Here is a 20,341-nt window from a genome sequence, read left to right as displayed (position 1 = left end):
AGCCAGGCGGCGAGCGGGAGAGGGTAGACGTCGAGTCCAAAATATCCCCTGGCAGTCAATCAAGGTAAGTTGCACGCAAATATTGCCTCTCATAATGCTACAATTGTCTATCAGCTCTTTTGATGTACGCCATCTATAAACGGGCACTTTCGCCCTTCCACCGCAGTGCTGTTCCGTCACTGGAGACGGTCTTGCGTGCAATTACATCCTGGACCTTCTCTCTCACGCCGGCTTTGTTATTCCATTGCCTCAAAACCTCGTCCGTAACCCTCTTTGAACCTTCCTTGCCCAAGTCCTTGACAACAGCCTCGATATCCGACTCCCGAGGCAATGCAAATTTGGCGTGCGGGTAGTCTGTGTAATGCTGGTCAAGTGCTCCTTCGTGAGGCTCCACCAACCTCAGAGCCTCCTGCTCTGTAGGCGCGGCAAAGAATTCGTCCACATTTGCTGCCGAGACATCCTCTAGCTTGGCAGGCTTCCACTCAGGTTTCGTGGGCGGTTTGTTGATCAGGCGTGCAGAGACGCCCTCAACAAAGTCAGGGTGTGCCATGAATCTACTGGCCATCTTGTGTTCTTTGATGAAGGTCTCGGAGATGTTCCAGTGCTTCCCTTCTCGGAGCTGACGTAGCGTGACCCGCAGACTCGTGGGGGATCGGATAGCTATGGTCTTTTGGGTTGCTTTCGCCCATTCGGCGATCTTCTCGTCTGCTGATTCCGTTTCCTTCTGGAGAGCGCCCAGTATTTCCTCTATGGTGTTGTACTTAAAGACTCGATCGACAGCTTCCCGCAAGGCGCCGGTGAGGTTCCCATACTTGGCAGCTTCATAGGAATCGGGTGATGGTAGACTGCTCGAAAACTCGGAGATTGTGGAGTTGATAAGTTCCAGTCGTTCGTTTAGATTAGCGTAATCTTTAAAGACGAGCTCGGAAAGTCGAGTTGTCATTTGTGCCAACACAGAGCTGTCGACGTAATGCGTCGCAATGCCAGCGTAGAAGGCCTGCACGCCATGGAGCCGTTCGGAAGTCAGTGATAGATATGTACCAATCTCGCCATCCAGACGGGACAGAAAGAAACTTCCACCGACGTCCGGAAAGAAACCAATGGTAGTCTCCGGCATAGCAAAGACAGTCTTCTCGGTAGCGATCCGAAAAGGTGCGTGGACGGATAGGCCAACACCACCGCCCATTGTTATGCCGTCCATGATGGCTATGTATGGCTTGCTGTATGTCGCAATCAGGTGGTCCAATTGGTATTCAAGAGCAAAGTAATCCGAAGACTTCTTTTGACCTTCTGGTCCCTGTTTGTTCTGTGTCGCAAGTTCCGCAACGTCACCCCCTGCGCAGAAGGCTTTTGGACCAGCACCACTTATCAGAACGACATTAGCCATTTGAGATTTTTCCCACTCCCGAAGGCGCGGGAGGATTTTCCTTGCCATTGACCCATTGAGAGAGTTGAGCTTCTTGGGTCGATTCAATTCTATGGTTCGTACGCCGTAGAGGGAATTGAACAGGACGTCGTCAGGATCGTCTGTTGGGAGTTCTTTCGGCATCACGCCGTACTGGATAGTCGTGGAAGACATCTGCACTGCTTGTGAGCTCAAGTTGATAGTCCTCTAGGACACAGGGCCTACCATTCGACGGCCCAGCGCCAATGGAGAAAATGGAGCTCTGGACCTTGCGGCGAAGGCGGCTGTTCTGGCAATAGTACCGGGTGCGACAAGAGAGGCCGCGTATCTGGCACAGCAGGCTTTCATATCGAAGAGAAGGACAGAGGCAATTACATTGAACCCCGTGGGCAAGGTTGGTCTGGGGAATTCGTTCAATATGACGGCGTTGGACGAACCTCGGGAATTTGTCCGTACTCTTCACTCCGAGGCTCGCTCTATTTCCCAGCATTCAACCTTATCTAATACAGAAGGTAAAGCGAGAGCTTCCACGTGCAAGGCTGAGACTACGCAGTTTGCTTGGCGCCGACCGGGGTCCAACAAGCGGGAGGCGAATTCTGAATAATAGACAGTCACTTTTTCTCAAATCTTCCATTCCTCAGCCATATCTTCCCTCTCTTCTTGACTCCTCCTTCTTCACTTCCTTGCAACTCTTCCGATCGTGTTTATCGACCAACATTGTATCTGGACAACATCAGGGAATTTCAGGATGTCGATGGACCTTGATGCTCCAGTTGCCCTTCCTTCTGTGAACAAGCCACAAGCAGCAACCATCCTCTGCTGTAACTGTGGCGCTCCCATCGATGGAACTGCCTCCGCAGGTGCTTTATGTTACGACTGTATCAAACTCACTGTCGACGTGTCAGAAGGGATTCAAAGGGAAGGCGTACTTCACACATGCCGGGATTGCGAAAGATGGCTGAGCCCACCCTCACAGTGGGTATCGGCAGCCCCAGAGAGTAGAGAACTACTGGCATTATGTCTACGGAAACTTCGAGGTCTTAACAAAGTTCGAATCATCGACGCTAATTTCCTCTGGACGGAGCCACACTCCAGGCGGATCAAGGTCAAGATTACTGTCCAACAAGAGGCTTATGAAGGAACAATCTTGCAGCAAACTTTCGAGGTGGAGTATGTGGTCGCCTTCCAACAATGTCCAGAATGCGCCAAGTCATATACACCCAACGTATGGCGAGCCTCGGTCCAAGTTCGACAGAAAGTGCCTCATAAGCGAACATTTTTGTACCTCGAGCAGCTGGTCCTCAAACACCAAGCACATAAAGACACGATCAACATCAGGGAAGTCAAGGACGGGCTGGATTTCTACTTCTCCCAACGAAATCATGCAGAAAAATTTGTCGACTTCCTCACCTCCGTGACACCGGTCAGAGTAAAGAAGTCCCAGGAACTCATTTCCATGGACATCCATACCTCGACGAAATCATATAAATTCACATTCTCGTGCGAACTATTACCGATATGCAAAGATGATCTGGTTGCCTTGCCTATCAAGATGGCTAAGTCCATTGGCAACATTGCGCCCTTGACCCTTTGTTACAGGGTGGGCACGTCGGTCAATCTGCTGGATCCGACAACACTACAGACAGCAGACATGCCGACATCCACCTACTGGCGTACGCCTTTCAAGAGCCTTGCAGATGTGCAGGAACTTGTGGAGTTTGTTGTCCTCGACATCGAACCTTTAGGCACCCAAAATGGTCGATTTTTTGGAGCCGAGGCCACAGTAGCAAGGGCTTCAGATCTTGGCTCTAACGACAAGACCTACTACTGCAGAACACATCTCGGTGGAGTGTTGCATGCTGGGGATTCAGTGCTTGGTTACCATTTGACGGGGACAAACTTCAACAATCCGCAGTTCGAGGATTTGGAGCAAAGCAACAATTACTCTTCGACCATTCCAGACGTGATACTAGTCAAGAAGTTCTACGCCAGGAAGAAGAAACCAAAGAGCAGAAGCTGGAGGCTGAGGCGGATGGCCAAGGATGAGGGCGAACTACTGCCGAAGAAGGCCGATCAGGATAGGATGGATGCCGACTACGAAATGTTCTTGCGAGATGTGGAGGAAGATGTAGAGCTCAGACAAACGTTAGCGTTGTACAAGGCGAAGCATCAGAAGAAGAAGGATGCAGATGAGATGAGCATGGTGACTGGGGAGAGCAGTGAGGATGAAGTGCCTCAGATCAACATGGATGAGCTTCTGGATGACTTTGAAGATCTCGATGTGAACGACGAGGTATGATTGGGGAACAGGGTAATATGATACCAAGGTCTGCACCGACATGATTTGACAATGGAGTGTTTGAAGCATCACTCGAATCAATCAATTACCTCGTGCAGCCTCGTCGACTTCCGACTACCACTCACATGTCCCATATGATGTCATATGACCTTCAGTTAGTCACTAGTGCGCGTAGATATAAATTTGGATTCCGCGTGGTGACTTGAGTCAGTGATCAAGTGGTTCGATACCTGCGAGACTGATTTATCCCCCCAGTTGTATTGCCCACCTCTCAAGTGAAAGTCGGTATAAATCTGTGGCCTATTTCAACTGAGGCTGAACTGGTGCCTATCTTGTTACATTGTCAATGTGCACACGCCCTTCGGTTTTCCCAATTAAGACCGAACGACATCGAATCGCGTGGCACGCCTCGCCAAGCTACGAATGGCTGCCGAAAAGGTGTCCAATATCCTGCATCGTATGAAAGGCCACAGTACAGTCGTGTCAATGATATAGTACAACCGAGAGCACAAACATAGTTTTCAATTCTGCTCAAGGCGCTGCAGTCATCTCAACCTGTTTACCTCCTCAGCCAAGATCATCAAACTCCGACTTCCTGCCGAATTTCTTCCTCTTCATGCGATGATCATTGTCCTTGAAAGGCTGCCGAGAGCGAGGCCAATCGGTTGGGATTGAAGGGATGAGTTCTGCTTTCTTTCGACGACCTACCGATGGAAGCTCCAGTTCCGGCTCAGACAGCGATAGCTCAGGGGAAGATGAGATTCCGCCACACCAAATCAATGAGAGTATTGGGGAAGGCCAGACCGTTATCACTGAATCGCTTTCTAGCCATGGCAGTGTCTCGTTTGGAGAAGAGATGGATGCCCCTGCGGGTTCTCTTTCCAATGTCGACCAACACCGGACTAACCTGCTCAGCGCTCTTCTCGAGGACTTTGCCAGGAACAGAGCATGCGAGGTCATGAACAATGCAAAGCCAGGATCCAGATTCACCAGATTATCGGCCGAAATCCAACCGTTGGCGGAAAAACTCTACGAGCAACTTAGTCGATCATTATCTCTGACTGGCATCCTTTCAGCCAGCAACGACAGGGACAACGAGCAAACAAGAGCGGCATATCTGGCTGGCATCGAAAGTCTTGCGCTTGGGGGCGTCCAGAACCACGATCTCCACCATGGGCCAGCTCGAAGTCAACTTCCATCACTTGAACATCAAATGGCATTAACCAACGTCAACCATCAGCCACAGTCTCTCGTTCCCAATTTGCTCGCATCGCCCATGACAAACCTCTCTCTGCACAGTCAGACTCATTCATCACCGTATAGTGATCTAGTCTTATCTACGCCCATAACACGTCGCAGTCACTACGAGTCCAGCTTTCAGCAACTGAGATTGCTCGGAAAAGGAGGTTTCGGCAGAGTATATCATGCTTACAACCTATTTGACAAAAAGGAATACGCTGTCAAGAAGATCCCTTTAAGCCCTCGGTTATCGCAACGGTATCAGGAATCTGGTCACAAAGAGCTGGAAAACGTACTGCGGGAAGTCCAGGCTTTGGCGCAGCTCGAGCACAACAACGTTGTTCGTTACCATTCGACGTGGATAGAGGAGCCGAGAAGGACATCTGCTATGGCATCCCAACTTAGAAAACCAAGCCTCACAGTTCCGGGCAGGAGACTCATTGCCGACCGCCCAAGGCATTCCCAGCCCGCCAATCGAAATGTTCCATCAAGCTGCCAGGGCTCTGATCACGGCGACGGTATCATCTTCGGCTTTGACAGCAGACCGAACACTCCTGCTCAGGATGTGGAGAGTGCCGCCAATCCAACGCTATCCATCAGTGAGACCGATCACGACCAATCCTCCGCAAGGGCTTCTGAGATCTTCACAGATGGAAACGCAAGGGCCAGCGCTTTGCAAGATCCAGCCATGGATGAGTCAGTGTATGTGCTACACGTGCAGATGTCAGTATATCCCATGACTCTCGCACAGTATTTAGCACCAACACCAACCAATGCAAGAAGTGCACCCGGCAACCCCATTCGCAGACACTGTTTCCACCTGGTCCCAGCTCTAAGACTGCTCATGGGCATTCTGTGTGGCTTGCAGTACATCCATGCCAAAGGACTTGTACACCGTGACATCAAACCATCCAACATCTTCATCTCAAGCTTGAGCTTTCCCGCGGTAGGGTTAGTTTCGGACGGATATTACGACGTGGGATTTTGCATCGGCTGTGACAACCCTAGTACATATTATGTCAATCCTCGAATTGGTGATTTCGGACTTGTTGCACAGCTAGCCAGAGAAGAAGACCTCGAGACAAGCAACAGTGGCAGAAAGACCAGCAAGGCGGTGGGGACAGAATACTATCGACCGCCGCCGTGGACTGACTCCAAAGGCAAGACAAAGGCTAACGCGCAAATGGACGAGAAAGTGGACGTATTTGCGCTTGGTGTCATCCTTGTTGAACTGCTATGGCCCTGCCTGACCAGTACAGAGCGCATACATGTATTGCGGGACCTACAAAGGGGCAGGACCCCAACTGGCCTTGCGGAGAAAATCGACAGTGAAGGACACGAACCAGGCACAGGCGAGATGACAGTTCGATGCATATCTGGGATGCTTGAGCGAGACCCTCGGCGCCGATGGGGATGTGAGGAGGTTAAGCAATGGCTAGACAAGCTCCTGACCAGATCTAAGACCTTGTCCACTCATGACAGCAACGGAGGCGTTGGCGGGACCGAAAGCATCAACATGAGAAAAGTCCACAGTTTGAGCGAAGCGGATGGAGAGGTAGATGGCCAGGCCGGGGGATCGCTGCTCGGTGAAGAAACCGAGGCCGTCAACGGCGATAGCGCCTTATAATTTGTAACTAAGCGAGTCAAAACATTCAGCAGCAACTATTGAGTGGATGGTAGGAAACAGAAATATCGAATCGCAGGCTCCAGGTGCCTCGTGGAGGGCACAGCTTGACAGCAAGATCAACATACCCGGTGCTTTGGCTCAATCAGGGGGTATCCAGACGGGTGCGATGTGACATAGTTAGTCCAAGTTGGGCCGGTGTCCGCCATTTCCCCGCCTCCACAACTCATCTCCTGCGCAATCTGGAGCTGAGCGAGTTCGCCGTGGTCGTCGGACCATAGTCCTCGAGCTTGTCTAGCACCATGGCACCGGTCGACTGCGGCCTTGAGAAATGATGTACGACGACGGTGAGGCACGTGAGCACATTTACCAGAAACGGACAAGCGCCTCATTTCCCAGAGAGTCGGCGAATGCTTGGCATTTGACTGCGCTTCCCTTGGGGCCACTAGTCAACGGCGCGAACTGAAACTCATCTGCGTTTGACTTCATCTCTGTCTCCAGCGTGGCCCCTAGTATGAACGTTGGTCGTCAGTTTTGGCTCGATCGGGCCCATCTAACCCTAAAGGACGAGCCCGGTCTCTGCAGCTCACTTCCCAATCAAGCGCGTGTCTCGGAAGCGAGCAGCACGATTCATGATCGCCCGGCGCACAACTTGGCCAGCCTGCCAACTTCATCCCAACGTCAAATTTCGCTTGGCCTGAAAGCATATTATCGGCCCAGATAACGGGTGTCTGTCTCGTTGATGTCTTTCAGCAGGAGTGTTTGCTGTGCTCGGTGCACAATTATGCCATGGACCGAACCTCTCAGGAGTAGCTACCATCTCGAACAGTCACTGACTGGTTGGTATTGAAGAGCCTGCGCAAAACTGGGAGACCCAGAAACACACCCCATTCTCGTCGAATGTCACCGTTTTGCTTTGACCTCTGTGGGTACTCTTTATCGGCTTTCCGAGGGACTTACTGGCTAGGGCACTTTCCGCACGATTTTGGCGCCTGTGCGGCTTGCCGAGGGATTGGACTGAAACGGAAAAAAGGGGCAGTTTGAGAACATGGCCCGACACCATCGACACATGCCAATTTCCCCAAAATGCTCCGGGACTCGGGAAAGGGTCAAACGTTGCCTGGGAGGGACTATGAGATGCACCTCTTTTCTCCAATCCGCTGTGGCTTCTCTTCCCTCGTCTTGACCTCGTATCTTCTTGAGCCTCATCTGTTATACGTGTTGACAATAACCGCACACAAGTGACCAGCAACCCGCCGAAGCGTACAGCATCGAAGAAGATGGTCGCCATGAAGAAATCAGCCCTCGCACTGGCGATGGCTGCCGCGGTCAGCGCTCAGAACTCGTCCGTTATCAATGTTTTCATCCCCGATGCGGACGATCAAACTCTTCTGGGATCCCTCATTGCCTCCGTATGTACAAGTTGCGTGCCATCTGCAAATACGACGACTTACCTTTGGCAACACAGGATGCCTCCAAAACCACGATGGCGATCTCATGTCCAACCAACGCCGATATGAGCGAATGCGGATTCGGCCCTGACGCAGTTACCATCACGTTCGGCCCGTCAACTTTCCGCGCGGCAGAGACCCTCGACCCATTGTCGCTCGTGCTCGACTGCAACGTAAAAGGAACAACAGCCGCCACTTGCACAGAGACATACATCGGACCCGCAGACATCCTGGATACGGAAACGGCTACGGCCACTGACTCGTCGACGGTAACCGACACCGATACCAAAATGATCACCACGACCACTACGACGGTCCTGTCGCAGTCCGAAATGTAAGTTTGTGGTCCCAGATTGCGTTTTGGTCGTTGTCAGGAATCTTGTAGTGGCTCACAACGAACTAGCGTTTTCATTCCAGTGACGATCACCGCGTTCGCCGATTCCAGCAACAACACTGGTGCTAGCACCACTGGGGCCAGCGGTAGTGCATCCACAGCTTCGTCAACCGGGTCTGAGAGCAGTGGCGCGGCGTCTAGCAGCACGAGTACAAGTACAAGTGCAACTGGGATCGCGACAGATCAGGGCAGCAGTGGCGTAAGCATTGGCGCCACTCGCTGGGAGTTGGTGTCCGCAGCGGGAGCCGGGCTGATTGGGCTGACGCTTATCTTGTTGTAAAACCAGGCGTGGGTGGTTGCGCATATCGTCCAAGCATAGCAAGGGAGCATGGGAGAAGCGTGGCAACAAATTGGCAATACAAGGGACAAGTATGACGGCATATCTTTGGCTGCTTGTGGGACTCTGGAGCAAAGAGATACACCATAATAATAAGACTACACCCAACAAGACACCAATCGTCAGCAACAGATTCATCGATCGATTGGCCTGCCTGGCTCGATCCTCCGCGCCTCAGCTTGCAAGCGGTGACCATGCCCGGATCTCATGTCCGGGGCAGATGCGGACCGTTTTGGTGCAGCTTGTTTGGCGAGAGGATGACGTACCCTATTACATGGCTGATTGTCACCGCGTTGTTGTTTCCCTCGTCCTATCTCCCACTGCCTGATTCCCTCGTTCTTCGTTCTGTTTCACTGAGAGAGGTGAGAAGAACACTGATCACGAGGCTGGGCTGGCCCAGGAATTCTCCCATGTCCAATTGAGTTTTGTTTCTTTCTCCCCAGTGCCTTCCTCGTTCCTCGTCTGCCACGAGGCTTTTGTCTTTTGAGTCCAGGGCTGGGGTCGGTGATTCGCTGGACATTGACGTAGGCGAGGGAGTCGTGCGGATGGGCTAGGGCGTTTATGTAAGAGCGGTGATCAGTGTCACCAGGTGTCACCAGGTGTCACCAATGTGGGAATCGTCGATGGGCAAGAGCAGCGGCGTCAGCCTCTCGGTGCATTGCTGAGGCTTGCGCAGGCGGTTGATTCGACGGATTGCAGGCCCCGAGTGGCGCTCAGTAGCGAGAGGATCAGCCCGGCAGATGGCACTTTTCAGAATTCCCATGACCAGAAACCCACCCAGACACTGGGGGGATCTTCGCCGATCTCCATGCCCGATCGTCGATGACATAGGCGGCAAGCGATCCCAACAGCTAGGGAGCTGGGCCCGCCTAAGGCAGCCTAGCGGGGGGCCCAGAGGAGCTAGAGAAGGCCCGTGAAGGGGAGGGGCATCGATGCAGGCACAGATGCTCGATGAAGACGCCCAATCCATCCCCCGGGTAATCGTCTCTTGCAGTGAGTGACATGCCCACGCCAACTGCATACAGTAGGGTCGTTGTTCCCAGGAGCCCAGGGGGAAGGTTCCTGTTTCTTGTTGGATGAGACGGCGCCGGAGTCGACAATTCCTGGTGCTTGCTTCCACTCCGACTGAGTGACTGACTGACTGACTGTATGTACGAGTAGGCTACAAGCAGTGGCTGCTGCACGGCCGTTTCTCTCCACTTCCACCACTTCCGCCACTGCGCCGACACCTGTTCTTTGTTTCCAGCGGTGCCGCCAACCAGTTTTTCCTTTTCCTTCTTCCTTGCGTCTTTGCCTGCCCCGCACTTCACAAAAGCCTCAATGCCGCTGGTTTCCTTCACATGCCGTTCTTGGACACTGTGACCGAGATCCCTCTCGCGCTTCTCATTTGCTCTCCTACACTTGCCCGTCCACTCACCCCTCTGCTCCCCCCCTTCGTTTGTCTCCTGGAAGTCAATTCCTTGGGCCCTACCAGGATTTCACGTCGCATCAGCCACTCCCCTCCACTTCGTGCCCGTGTCGCAGCCACTTGCGGTGCCTCCAGCTGACGAGACAAAGCACTTCCTCCCGCTCACCGGGTCAAGCATCCGCTGCTACGACTAGAGCCATCGGTCGATCTCTCGCTCCTCTCCCTCTTCCCATCGCGCGCTCCACAAGCCGCGGCCCACCTGTGTAGTGTAGCAAGAAACAGCCCACCGCGTCCACCTGCAATCCTCAACACGTTCACAAGCCACTGAAGCCTGCCTTGGATTTTTCTCCGATCCTTCTTCTGTTCCAAGTCGAAATACCTTCTTTCGAATTCCACCCTCCCCGTTACTACCCTCCGATTGCTGATCCTAAATAAAACTCGATCCCTTCCGACCCAAGCTACGCGCCTCCCCTACCCATCTTTTGGAAGTGTTTTCCTATACAACCACCCCTCCCCTCTGGAACATTCTTCAGCTTCAAGCCCCCCCAATCCCACCAAAGGAATCATATATTCCTCCTCTGTACCACCATTCTAGATACGTCCACAGCAAACACACCATCATTCGACAAACAGGCCAATCCACGCGTTGCGCTCTTACGTCCAACTCAGGGCATTACCCAAACGGAGCCTGTGTACAAGCCACATTGTCCCTAGGGCATTGAAGCTCTTTTCACGATCAGGACTATCAACAGCAGTCTCGCCCGCCTACCGTGGCAACCCTTGGGAGTCAGTCAGCCATGTCGTCAGCCGGCGTCTCATCCGCCACCCCCAGCATCAGTGACCTAGACGGTTACACCTTTCGCGACTACCACTTTCCTTCCAGCTCCAACTACGCGGTTATCCAACTTGAGGACGACGACTTCGGCTTTGACCCACCGCAGAAGCCCCTAGCAATCAATGACTATCAGGTTTACAGCCCTCCGAATGACTATCCCATGTCGCAATGGCCCGAGTTTGAGCGGGATGATGACTTGAAGCCATCCACAGAGAACCCGCTCAGCATGGACGCCTATGAGATGGACAAGTTCATCACCTCGGTGTTACCTAATTCCTCTACAGCCATTGCACGATATGGCCAAATGACTCCTCCTCGGTCGGACTCCGCTGCTAGCACCGACTCCAAAGCGGAGAAGTTGTCGCCCAAGTCTCAACCGGCAGACCTACAACCACGAAAACGAGGCAAGGGCCGGCCCAAAGCTGCCGAGACAGCCTCAGCGCCATCCAAGACAACGACGACGACCGCGGGACGTAAGCGAAAGGCCACGCGGAAATCCTCCATCACCATCGAACAAGGAGACTCGCCAGAGGAGCAAAAGCGGAAACAGTCACTCGAGAAGAACAGACTGGCAGCTGCAAAGTGCCGGATCAACAAGAAGGAAAGGACGGAGAGGTTACAACGAGACTCGCAAGAGAAAGCAATTGAGAACGCATACCTCAAAGACCAAGTCATGCGCATGAAGGATGAGATCCAACAGATGAACGCCATCCTGGTTGCACATGCCAACTGTGAAGGATGCAAGTCTCCGGAAGAGATTCAGGCCCACCTCAATGCCCTGGGCAACGACTTCTTCAGTCAACAACTCGCCCTGGCCAGTCAGAATTTTGGAGACTTCGCTCCGGTGAGCTTTAGCAGTCTGCCCGTCATGCCCGACAACTTCTTTGCAGGGCCGACCGACGACGAAATGCTGCATCCGCCCCTGCCAGAGTTTAATCGGTCTGCAGAATTCGAGGTGCACACTCCGGCGCCGGCCGATTGAAGAGAGAGAAACTCCAGGCGTTCACAGCCAATTATCATTCTTTCAGTTCAATGTACCAATTAGCGCGGAATCTTTTTGCTGCCTCGGACCCCCGCCCCAGGCGAGCAAGGTCCTTCATCCTTGCCGGAACAAGGCGGCCTTTTTTTCGATGATACCCCTCACTGAAGTTTCTCTCTGGCTTCAGCTGCCTTCGCGGAATACCAAGGATGACTCAGTCAATCAGACGTGCAGCTGTTCCTGTCAAAGACAGTTAGCATGTCATTGGCGGGGTCAGAATGCTGCCTCTGCCCCGCTTCATGTGGCGGTGCCTGTACGTGACCGACCGAAATGCTCCCGATTCGACGCCATTCGGCTTGGGACCGCTGCTTCAGCTCTCTTGTCCAGGACACCCAGGCAAGCTCCCTGTTCTTTGGGACCCGGTTTATGCAGCACTGGAGTCTACAGCTTGGGCGCGACGTTGTCGTTGGCCAGTAGCGTTTGGCCGTCGCAACGAGTTGACGAGCATGGAAAGGTTCCGCACAGCTAGCTTCCGACTGCATTTTGTGCATGCGGATGAATGTCGAGACGAAGTGGGATAATAGGAAGGGACCACAGGACACCCGACAAAAATGGCATTTCCTACTTGGAAAGTGGAGTTCAGCTGCCTCGCAATGATTTTCCCGCGCGCAGATGCAAAGGCATTTGTGCCGAGTCGGGCTTATGGCTGGCTTCCGAGAATACGAGATATGTAATGGTAGCTAAATAGTATCAGTTGCAATGCGATACTTAGTGTATTTTGCAACCATTTTGTGCAGATGTCTGAATCCATTTGTCCAATGTCTGGCTCCGATTTGCAATATGCGGCTTTGTCTTGCAAAGTATAAAACCCATTTGGGCGCTCGACCATCGATTGGGATGATCCGAGGGTCCCGGCGTTCTTACGGATTGCGAGGAACCAAAGCTTCGTCGACAGCCGAACTCAACCTTGCAGCATCCCGACGAATGGCTGCCACGAACTCTGAAAGACCATGGAAGAGGGTGCGAACCCGAGTCTATGTGATAGCCTAATGCGGCTTGAATACACCCGGCACTCAGCAAGCCGAAACTTGCTCGTTCTTCCAAATACTTCGAGAGAAAGTTCGAGAGCACCTTTTCGTTCGGCCTTTTGACTGTGCGTTCCTTCGTTTCGAGAAAGTGTCTTGGATCTATGAATTCCAAAATTTCGAGTCCGCTGACCGAGCTGCAGGAAGGACCATGCGCAGGCATCGTCGGACTTTTTGTTGAGGTTGAGATTTCGTCCAAGCTGCCTACCTACCTACCTACCTACCTACCTACCTATCTACCTTTGATCGCGCACCCTGCCCTGGGAAAACATGCTCGCCGACCCTGCATTTGGTTGACCCTTGACCACTGCGCGGCCCTCGCGCAGGGTCGGCTTGATGCAGACTACCTCAGGGACCAAGGTGTGCCGTCCGTCACTAGGTTAGGTGGAATCTGCTCAAGAAAGCTCCGTCCATCGATGAAGGGTAGAACATCCTCAAGGTTCCAGGGCCAAAGAACTTTTCGGGGTGAGGGAGGGCGATCCGGATACCATGATCCGGCCTTTGTCACCGCCCCCGAATCGGGATGCCGCGTTGCACGGTCCTGGGTCTGAAGGTAGGGGAGGGGGGAGGGAATGAAAACCTTCGATCACATGCCTTTGTCTAGATCGACAGGCCCGGAACAAGTGTGGGTTTCTTGTAAGTAGTAGTGGAGCGGGGGAACAAAAGTCCTCGATTGAGATCCCAACTCGATCCCTCCCCTGGGTCGCTGACGTCAAAGGCCCACGGGTAGTAAGATGTGAGATTTTGATCGTGAGATGCAGTGGGCCGGGGTGTTGTAAGTCCAAGAGAGCCACTTTTTTTCCAAGGTGGAGGGGGAAGGGGGGGGATGTCAAATTCCTTTGTACTTGTACGGTGGATGGATGGACGGATGGGTGGGTGTGTGTCACTCTTCTGCCACTCGCCATTGAATAATTAATACCACCTTTTCCGAGGTTGTTGACATCATCAGCCCCTGGGCGACCGTCCAAGATGACTTCAATTGTGGACTGTCTGACTTGGCTGACCTGGCCCTGTGCTTTTGCCGTCTTGCCGTCTTGCCGTCGCTGTGGCTGGTGACGGAGGAGTTGGGGATAATGTTTGTATCGTGGCAAACCAGTTAATGCCATGCATGCCACAAGGCTGGGGATGGTGGCTTCTCATCACCCGCCTGGCGAGGCTGGACCTCGTAGGGCCGCAAGGCTGGTCTACTTACTTACCTACAAGTAGTGGCTACTTAGGGCACTTCACTAGCTTATTACCTCTAGGTAGTTCCCTAGTACGAGGTAGTCGTCGACTTCGGAGATCACGTCACGCAGCACAATCTGATGGCAGCCCGCAGACAGCCAACAGACAGCCACAGACGAGCCCTTGCCAATGACCCATCTTCTGCACCACTGGGGTTTTTGACATCATCATCACCATGATCCCCCTACGGCGTCATAAAAGGTACCATACCCCCCCTCATTTCAGCTACTGACGCGCCCCCTTGGGCCGTGTGCACATTTACCACTAATGTGTGAACCGCCCATTGCCTCGACCCAACTTTCTGGGCTGTTGAGGAGACGCGGAATGAATGCGTGTTTTGATGCATGCGCCGCGTCTGAATGCCCGAAACCTTGGTGTGAGCCGCTTCGAATGCGCGCGCGTCGAACGCTGCGATCCCCTTCCTTCCTTTCGGTACAATAGCGCAGCGTTGCACCACTGTCCACCGCGATCGTCCCTCGATTTGATTCTTGAACTCTACGACGGATCTCTATGCGCGATGGAGTGCAAAAGACCCGGGGAGGGTCGGTGCGCGGGAAAAAGAAAGAGCTGGAGATGATGATACCCTGGCTGCGACCATGACGGTAGAAGGTGAAATATAATGGTTTATTTCTTACACAGATTGGACGACTCTTGCCCGTCTGGGTAGCCGTTGCAACTCCAAAGACAATATGTTGCGAGATCCCCCTCGAATGTGGCTCAAATGCTGTCTAGATCCTCCAGGCCTCTTCTCCGCCATCCCATGCCTTCCCCTTACCTTGACCGTCGATTTCGTCTGTCCAGGCCCGGAGACGATGGGAGTGCCTCAGACTGTGCAGCCTGCGAAGCTGCTGTCGGCAGCCATCCACCACCAGCACCGCCCACGCTGCCCTGCTGCTCCGAGAACCCCAGTTCGGCTGCTTCATTGACGTCTCCTCCCGTCTGGTGGAGCAGATACTCGGCTCTGGCCCTGCTGATTCCCAGGGCCGCGAGTTGTTGGATCTTGGCCGGGTCAGCGCGCGGACTTTGCGGCACCTGTCCATATTCCATGGCGGTGCCGTTTATGTCGCCACTACCAGTGTTCTGAAATGCCGGTGGCACGTCCGGCCGGGTTGGTCGGGCGTCGGGGCAAGCATTTGGACCTGGCGCCGGGGCTGGCGCAGACAACACCGGCGGCGCGGGAGGGGCTCGACTCGGTCGCGTCGGAAACGTTCGGTCCTCTCGAGCGGGTTCTGGGAACGGCTGCGAGGCGGTCTCCAATCTGACGTCCTTTCGTCTAATCGGTGTCGCCGGGTGGTCGTTGGAGAAGGTCCCTCGCGGCGGCGGAGGGGTGGGCGGGAACTCTTGGAAGAATGGACTGCGAGGGTCATGGCCGGCAGCGTCGTGAGGGGGGAAGCCGCCTGGAACGTTGAAGATGTCAGCTGCGTCCGCGTGAGGTCGGCTTGGCGTACTAGGTTGCCCTGGTCGGGGTGCGTTTGAAGGAGTGTAGGTTCTTTCTGCCTGAGTGGGAACTTCTCTCCTCGACCGTGGTTGTAAGGGTCGCTCAGACTCTGCCGGTGTGACGGGACTGTTTGGGACAACAGGCGGTGCTGCTTGACCAGACCAGAATGGATTCGAGGGGACAGGCCGCCGGCTACTAGCGCTTTGGGCCGACTCGACCTCGCGAGCTGTTTGTCTCTCGGGCGTCGCCTCCATAGCTGGTGCTGGTCGTGAACGCCGTTTCGGCCGCTCGGGAATACTTGGAGCTGCACCCGGTCCTTCTTTGACGGGTTCTTGCCGCTGGGACGGCTTTGTGGGTTGAACATCTTTGATCAGATCGCAAGACTGGAGATGGCTCTTCAGGGCGGCCACCGAGGTCTCGATGGACGTCTTCCCTCTCTCGAGGCAAGCATAGCACGAGTACGCGGCCCGGCGGTCGTGCAGCGAGGCACACGCCTGGACGTGACAGCTCACGACCAGCGGCCAGTCCTTGTCGGAAGAAATGGTCCGGAGGCTGTCGGCGTCGGCGAGGACGAGGTAGCAGTGTTTGCAGGTCAGGTTTCCATTGGGTCGCTGGACCAGGATCGCATCTATATCCGCTTGCGAGTCTTGCAGGAGACGTGCCCCTTCGCAGTAGGTGATGTCCATGGCACTGATAACGGCGGCCATGGTGGTGATTTTTCCTTTCCTCACAGACTTGCTTTAGGTGAGGAGTATTGATACAGAGTCAATGATGGCTGGTGGTGGTGTTTTAGGATAAGACAAGACCTGAGAGGAGGTCAAATCAGGACAGCATGGACGTGTGAGCAATGGAGTGAGGTACCTGAATATGGCAGGGGATTCAGTCTTAGCCGAACAGGTGATAGAGACACTTGTGATTGTGGCGATACGTAACTACAGGTGGCCCTTCAAGACTCCCACAACAGAGGACGCGGAGGGAGTAGATCCTTACCTCGTGGTGGTGTCTCGCCCTGCTTCGCCCGCTTCTTCTGGAAACGCAGCAGCCAGGTGGATCGAAGGTCGGCGGGGCAATCAGGCAGGGCGTTTTGCAGGGTTGGGCGAGGGAAACTCTGGATCAGGCTGGGCTGAAAAAGAGCCTGCACAAGAGAACGCCACATTAGTCTGGCTTTCGCATTTGTTTTGGTCTGCCTTCTGCCGGGCGCAGCGTACTGCTCTGTAACCGAGTTGTCAGAGGGTCTAGGCAGATGCCAGATGGGCCATGGTCAAGGCAGAAAGCATAACGGGCCAGTGAGAAGACAACGGGGCGTCTCCAGCGCGTCTTCTCAGCATCAGTTCAGCAGCATGGCTCCTCCCAACTCCCAAACAAGGCACCGAGGCACAGATCATGATCGTTGATTGACAAGTTGACACCTCATCTGTCCTCTTCCGTCCTCCTCCTCGCGACCTGTTAGGCTGCAGCATTTCGCCGTCGCCACCGGCACTGCATATCACTCGACACACGCGCCAATCACATCGCCATCTCCGGCTGCGCGACGTTACGCGGCTTTGCAGCACAACAATGCTCCCCCCATCTCGCCCCAATCGACTCGGACCTTCTTTTTCGCTGTAGCCTGTTCGGGTGACGGCCTTGTCGCTCTGTTCGAGGGAACACAGTTGCCCAGTGGCTGTACTGCGGATCGACATGGGTCGCCCAGGGCCGCGCAAGATGGCGAATTCTGCCACCAGTAAGGCTGAGTGAGGAAAACAAACGGCGCGTTGGTAACTACCGGGACGCCATCAGCCCCCCTTGGCATTGGAAAGAGACACTTCTGGCCGATACCTGTGGCTGTCCTGGAAATACCTATGTATGCATGTACTAGGCCTAGGTGTGTATACGGGCGTTCTCCCACAGCCGGCCACTCCCATATCTCGATCTGCTTCTTTCTTGACTAGACTGTGCACCCTTCATTCTCTACACCTTTTTATCCAGCTCTCAACCTTACCCTCTTTGCTTTCCCCTGTCGTTTTCCCGTAGGGTTGTAAATGGCGTATCAACAAGGCTATGGCACTCCTGTGCCAGATCCGCTACAAACCCCGACCGTGAATGGATACGTCGATGTCCCCAACCCGTTCACCGATCGTCTGAAGAGTCTGCAGAGTCAGGAGGAGAGACGGCTGTTTGACCTTGTCGACAGACTCAAGGACCTCGATGTGAACAGAGAGCTCCAACTGCCTCAGCTCGTGGTCTGCGGTAGCCAGTCGTCCGGCAAGAGTTCCGTCCTCGAGGCCATCAGCGGCCTTTCATTCCCGAGAGGAGAGTTTACCTGCACCAAATTCGTGACCGAGTAAGTTCTTGATCCTGATGCTCTAAGGATATGTGCTAACTGTGGCTGTCTCAAGACTTCGGTTTCGTCCAGGCAATGTCGAGTCAATCAACATCGAGATAGTGCCTGACACGGGACGAAATCCTGACGACCAGGCCCGCCTCAGAAACGCCAGGTTCAAGTCCAGGAGATTGACCGAGCTAGGCCAAATCGTCAAGGAGGCCGAGAAATGGCTGTTGGGCGGCCGCGGAGGCTTTGCCAGCGATGTGCTCAAGGTGGAGGTTGTGAGGCCCCATCAGCAGCCGCTGACTCTGATTGACACCCCCGGTCTGATTGCCTCGCACAATGAAGGGCGCGAGTACATCGACCTGGTCCGCCGGATCGTCGATGACTGGATCAAGCAACCACGCACGCTGATCCTGGCCGTGGTCGAGGCCAATCTCGACCCGCAAAAGCAGTCCGTCCTCACAATCGCCAAAGAAGTCGATCCGACCGGGGAGCGAACCTTTGGCATCATCACCAAGCCAGATCTGGTCGAGTCGCCTTCGGGTCTGGAGGACTTTTGGGTCAAGAAAGCCCAGAATGGCGCCGATAGCATGACCGAGTTCAACTTTGCCAAGGGCTGGCATGTCCTTCGCAATCGTGGCGTGCGCGAAACCGGCAACGAGACCTCTACAGCGGAAAGAGACGAGGCTGAGCGCATGTTCTTCATGTCTCCCGAACGCAGATGGAGTCAGGTCGACCAAGCTTACTGGGGCATCGAGTCACTGCAAGGCCGTCTGAGGAGCATCTACTACGACCACACCCGGCGTCAGCTCCCAATCATCCAGGACGACATCTTGCACAGGCTCCAGAAGGCGATGAGGGAAGTAGATGGGATCAACGAGAAGCTGGCAGATGCCGACGAGATCTGGACAAGGTTCTGTGAAGAGCGGACTGGACTGGCTGTGCAGGCAAAGGGATGCGTTGACGGAACTTACCTGGACGGCTCGGCCGATTGGCATGAGGCGCCCGATTACTACCTGCGGTCTCGAATCGAAGAGGACCACGACGAGTTTGCGCGCGAAGTGGAACTGAACGGTCACGGCCTACGCCAGGCAAAATCTGCACGCAGCCTCACCGAGGACAGGGACGGCTTCCGCACCTACGTCCAACAGATGCTCGAATCCACCCGGGGCCGCGAGTTGAAGGACAGCTATGATCCCAATCGCCTGAACCTGCTGTTCCGCAAGCACTCGGAACCGTGGTACGGAATTGCCAGGATGCACCTGGACCACGCCCACCGCCGATGCGTCGCCTTTGTCGAACACATTGTCGAGAACGTGCTCCGGAAAGAGCTTCCTGCACTTCCGGCGCGGGTATCACAAGCTATGAAAGATCACTTGTACCAGGCGCTCGAGAAGCAGAAAAAGAAGGCCGAGGACGAGCTCAAAGCCATCGAACAGGACCGGAAACAGCCCGCGCAGACACAGAGTAAACGCTTCGAGAAGCTGGCCCGGCAATTGAAAATCAACAAGAATTTCGCCCTGGTCAATCGTGTGGCCGAGGAGGAGTACCCGTACATGGCAAATACGTCGTCGCCAACGAGGACGGAGAGCGTGAACGAGAGGGAGAATATGCCGCCACCGCCGACTCCTGGGAGTGCCACACGATTTACCCCGGCGCATGTCGACCGGGTTCTGGCTCAGGACAGTCGCGCCGAGTCGGCGGAGGAGATTGGCAAGAGGATGATCATTTACTACGAGGTAAGCAACAGCGTGTCTGGCGTGCTGGGCGAATCATTACAGAACAAAAGCTAATTTTTCCTAATCAGATCGCACGCGAAGTCTTCGTCGACAATGTCGTCGTGCAAGTCGTCGAGCGACATCTGTTGCGCCCCCTGCATACGCTGTTCCAGGGCGACTTTGGCGTGGACAAGGACGTCTTCACGCGCTCGGTGGATGCCGAGAGGGACCAGAACCTGACTGCGAGGAGAAACGCGCTGAATGAGAGGATTAAGCGGCTGAAAACTTTTGCGGATCAGTTGCGTGCCATTTGATGACTGAATGGTTTGGGTCATACGGTGAGAGATGAGAGTTGGGGCTGTACTTTACCTGGGTATCTTGGACCATTGTTCACTTTGGAGACTATCGACCTGTTATACGGACGGCATTAAGGGAGAAAGAACAATTTTATACATACCTCTAGCTAAGGAGAATTCGAGAGGAATACGTCAGTCCGATCTGTGTATTCGAGGCTCGGGTTCGTAGGCGGTTTGGGGGCCGAAGATCATGCCGAGGCTCGAATCCCGCCGATCAGAAAATCAAACATCCGCAGTCTCT

General features: G+C 54.2%; 8 protein-coding genes across 10 annotated transcripts; 6 read left to right on the top strand and 2 right to left on the bottom strand.

Annotated features, from left to right (window-relative positions):
• Positions 1-53: 53 nt before the first annotated feature.
• PV07_01072 (uncharacterized protein) lies at positions 54-1,842 on the bottom strand. Its single transcript, XM_016387572.1, has 2 exons — positions 1,631-1,842; positions 54-1,579 (listed from the first exon to the last, which is right to left on the bottom strand). The coding sequence occupies exons 1-2, from the start codon at positions 1,751-1,753 to the stop codon at positions 134-136; spliced, it is 1,569 nt and encodes a 522-aa protein (XP_016254500.1). The 5' UTR covers positions 1,754-1,842; the 3' UTR covers positions 54-133.
• A 199-nt stretch (positions 1,843-2,041) lies between these two features.
• Positions 2,042-3,935, top strand: PV07_01071 (uncharacterized protein). Its single transcript, XM_016387571.1, has one exon. The coding sequence runs from the start codon at positions 2,154-2,156 to the stop codon at positions 3,702-3,704; it is 1,551 nt and encodes a 516-aa protein (XP_016254499.1). The 5' UTR covers positions 2,042-2,153; the 3' UTR covers positions 3,705-3,935.
• A 1-nt stretch (position 3,936) lies between these two features.
• Positions 3,937-6,744, top strand: PV07_01070 (uncharacterized protein). Its single transcript, XM_016387570.1, has one exon. It carries the CDS (start codon positions 4,384-4,386, stop codon positions 6,568-6,570), a length of 2,187 nt encoding a protein of 728 aa, XP_016254498.1. The 5' UTR covers positions 3,937-4,383; the 3' UTR covers positions 6,571-6,744.
• A 522-nt stretch (positions 6,745-7,266) lies between these two features.
• On the top strand, positions 7,267-9,205 carry PV07_01069 (uncharacterized protein). The gene is made up of 3 exons (XM_016387569.1): positions 7,267-7,979; positions 8,036-8,352; positions 8,422-9,205. Exons 1-3 carry the CDS (start codon positions 7,848-7,850, stop codon positions 8,690-8,692), a joined length of 720 nt encoding a protein of 239 aa, XP_016254497.1. The 5' UTR covers positions 7,267-7,847; the 3' UTR covers positions 8,693-9,205.
• A 1,272-nt stretch (positions 9,206-10,477) lies between these two features.
• PV07_01068 (uncharacterized protein) lies at positions 10,478-12,712 on the top strand. Its single transcript, XM_016387568.1, has one exon. The coding sequence runs from the start codon at positions 10,955-10,957 to the stop codon at positions 11,972-11,974; it is 1,020 nt and encodes a 339-aa protein (XP_016254496.1). The 5' UTR covers positions 10,478-10,954; the 3' UTR covers positions 11,975-12,712.
• A 32-nt stretch (positions 12,713-12,744) lies between these two features.
• Positions 12,745-13,930, top strand: PV07_01067 (uncharacterized protein). The gene has a single exon (XM_016387567.1). The coding sequence runs from the start codon at positions 13,161-13,163 to the stop codon at positions 13,605-13,607; it is 447 nt and encodes a 148-aa protein (XP_016254495.1). The 5' UTR covers positions 12,745-13,160; the 3' UTR covers positions 13,608-13,930.
• Positions 13,931-14,860: 930 nt separating this feature from the next.
• On the bottom strand, positions 14,861-16,915 carry PV07_01066. 3 transcript variants are annotated; one of them, XM_016387566.1, is made up of 3 exons: positions 16,709-16,915; positions 15,729-16,650; positions 14,861-15,677 (listed from the first exon to the last, which is right to left on the bottom strand). In XM_016387566.1, exons 2-3 carry the CDS (start codon positions 16,423-16,425, stop codon positions 15,052-15,054), a joined length of 1,323 nt encoding a protein of 440 aa, XP_016254494.1. In that variant the 5' UTR covers positions 16,426-16,650; positions 16,709-16,915; the 3' UTR covers positions 14,861-15,051. The 3 variants fall into 3 exon arrangements, with proteins under 3 accessions (XP_016254494.1, XP_016254493.1, XP_016254492.1); XM_016387565.1 differs by having other exon boundaries at positions 14,861-16,524; positions 16,580-16,650; XM_016387564.1 differs by having other exon boundaries at positions 14,861-16,524; positions 16,580-16,915.
• A 576-nt stretch (positions 16,916-17,491) lies between these two features.
• PV07_01065 (uncharacterized protein) lies at positions 17,492-20,311 on the top strand. The gene is made up of 3 exons (XM_016387563.1): positions 17,492-18,041; positions 18,097-19,765; positions 19,834-20,311. Exons 1-3 carry the CDS (start codon positions 17,740-17,742, stop codon positions 20,056-20,058), a joined length of 2,196 nt encoding a protein of 731 aa, XP_016254491.1. The 5' UTR covers positions 17,492-17,739; the 3' UTR covers positions 20,059-20,311.
• Positions 20,312-20,341: the final 30 nt, after the last annotated feature.

Source organism: Cladophialophora immunda (genome assembly GCF_000835495.1).
Source record: "Cladophialophora immunda strain CBS 83496 unplaced genomic scaffold supercont1.1, whole genome shotgun sequence".
NCBI classification, from domain to species: Eukaryota; Fungi; Ascomycota; class Eurotiomycetes; order Chaetothyriales; family Herpotrichiellaceae; genus Cladophialophora; species Cladophialophora immunda.
This window is presented reverse-complemented; position numbering and strand designations above follow the sequence as displayed.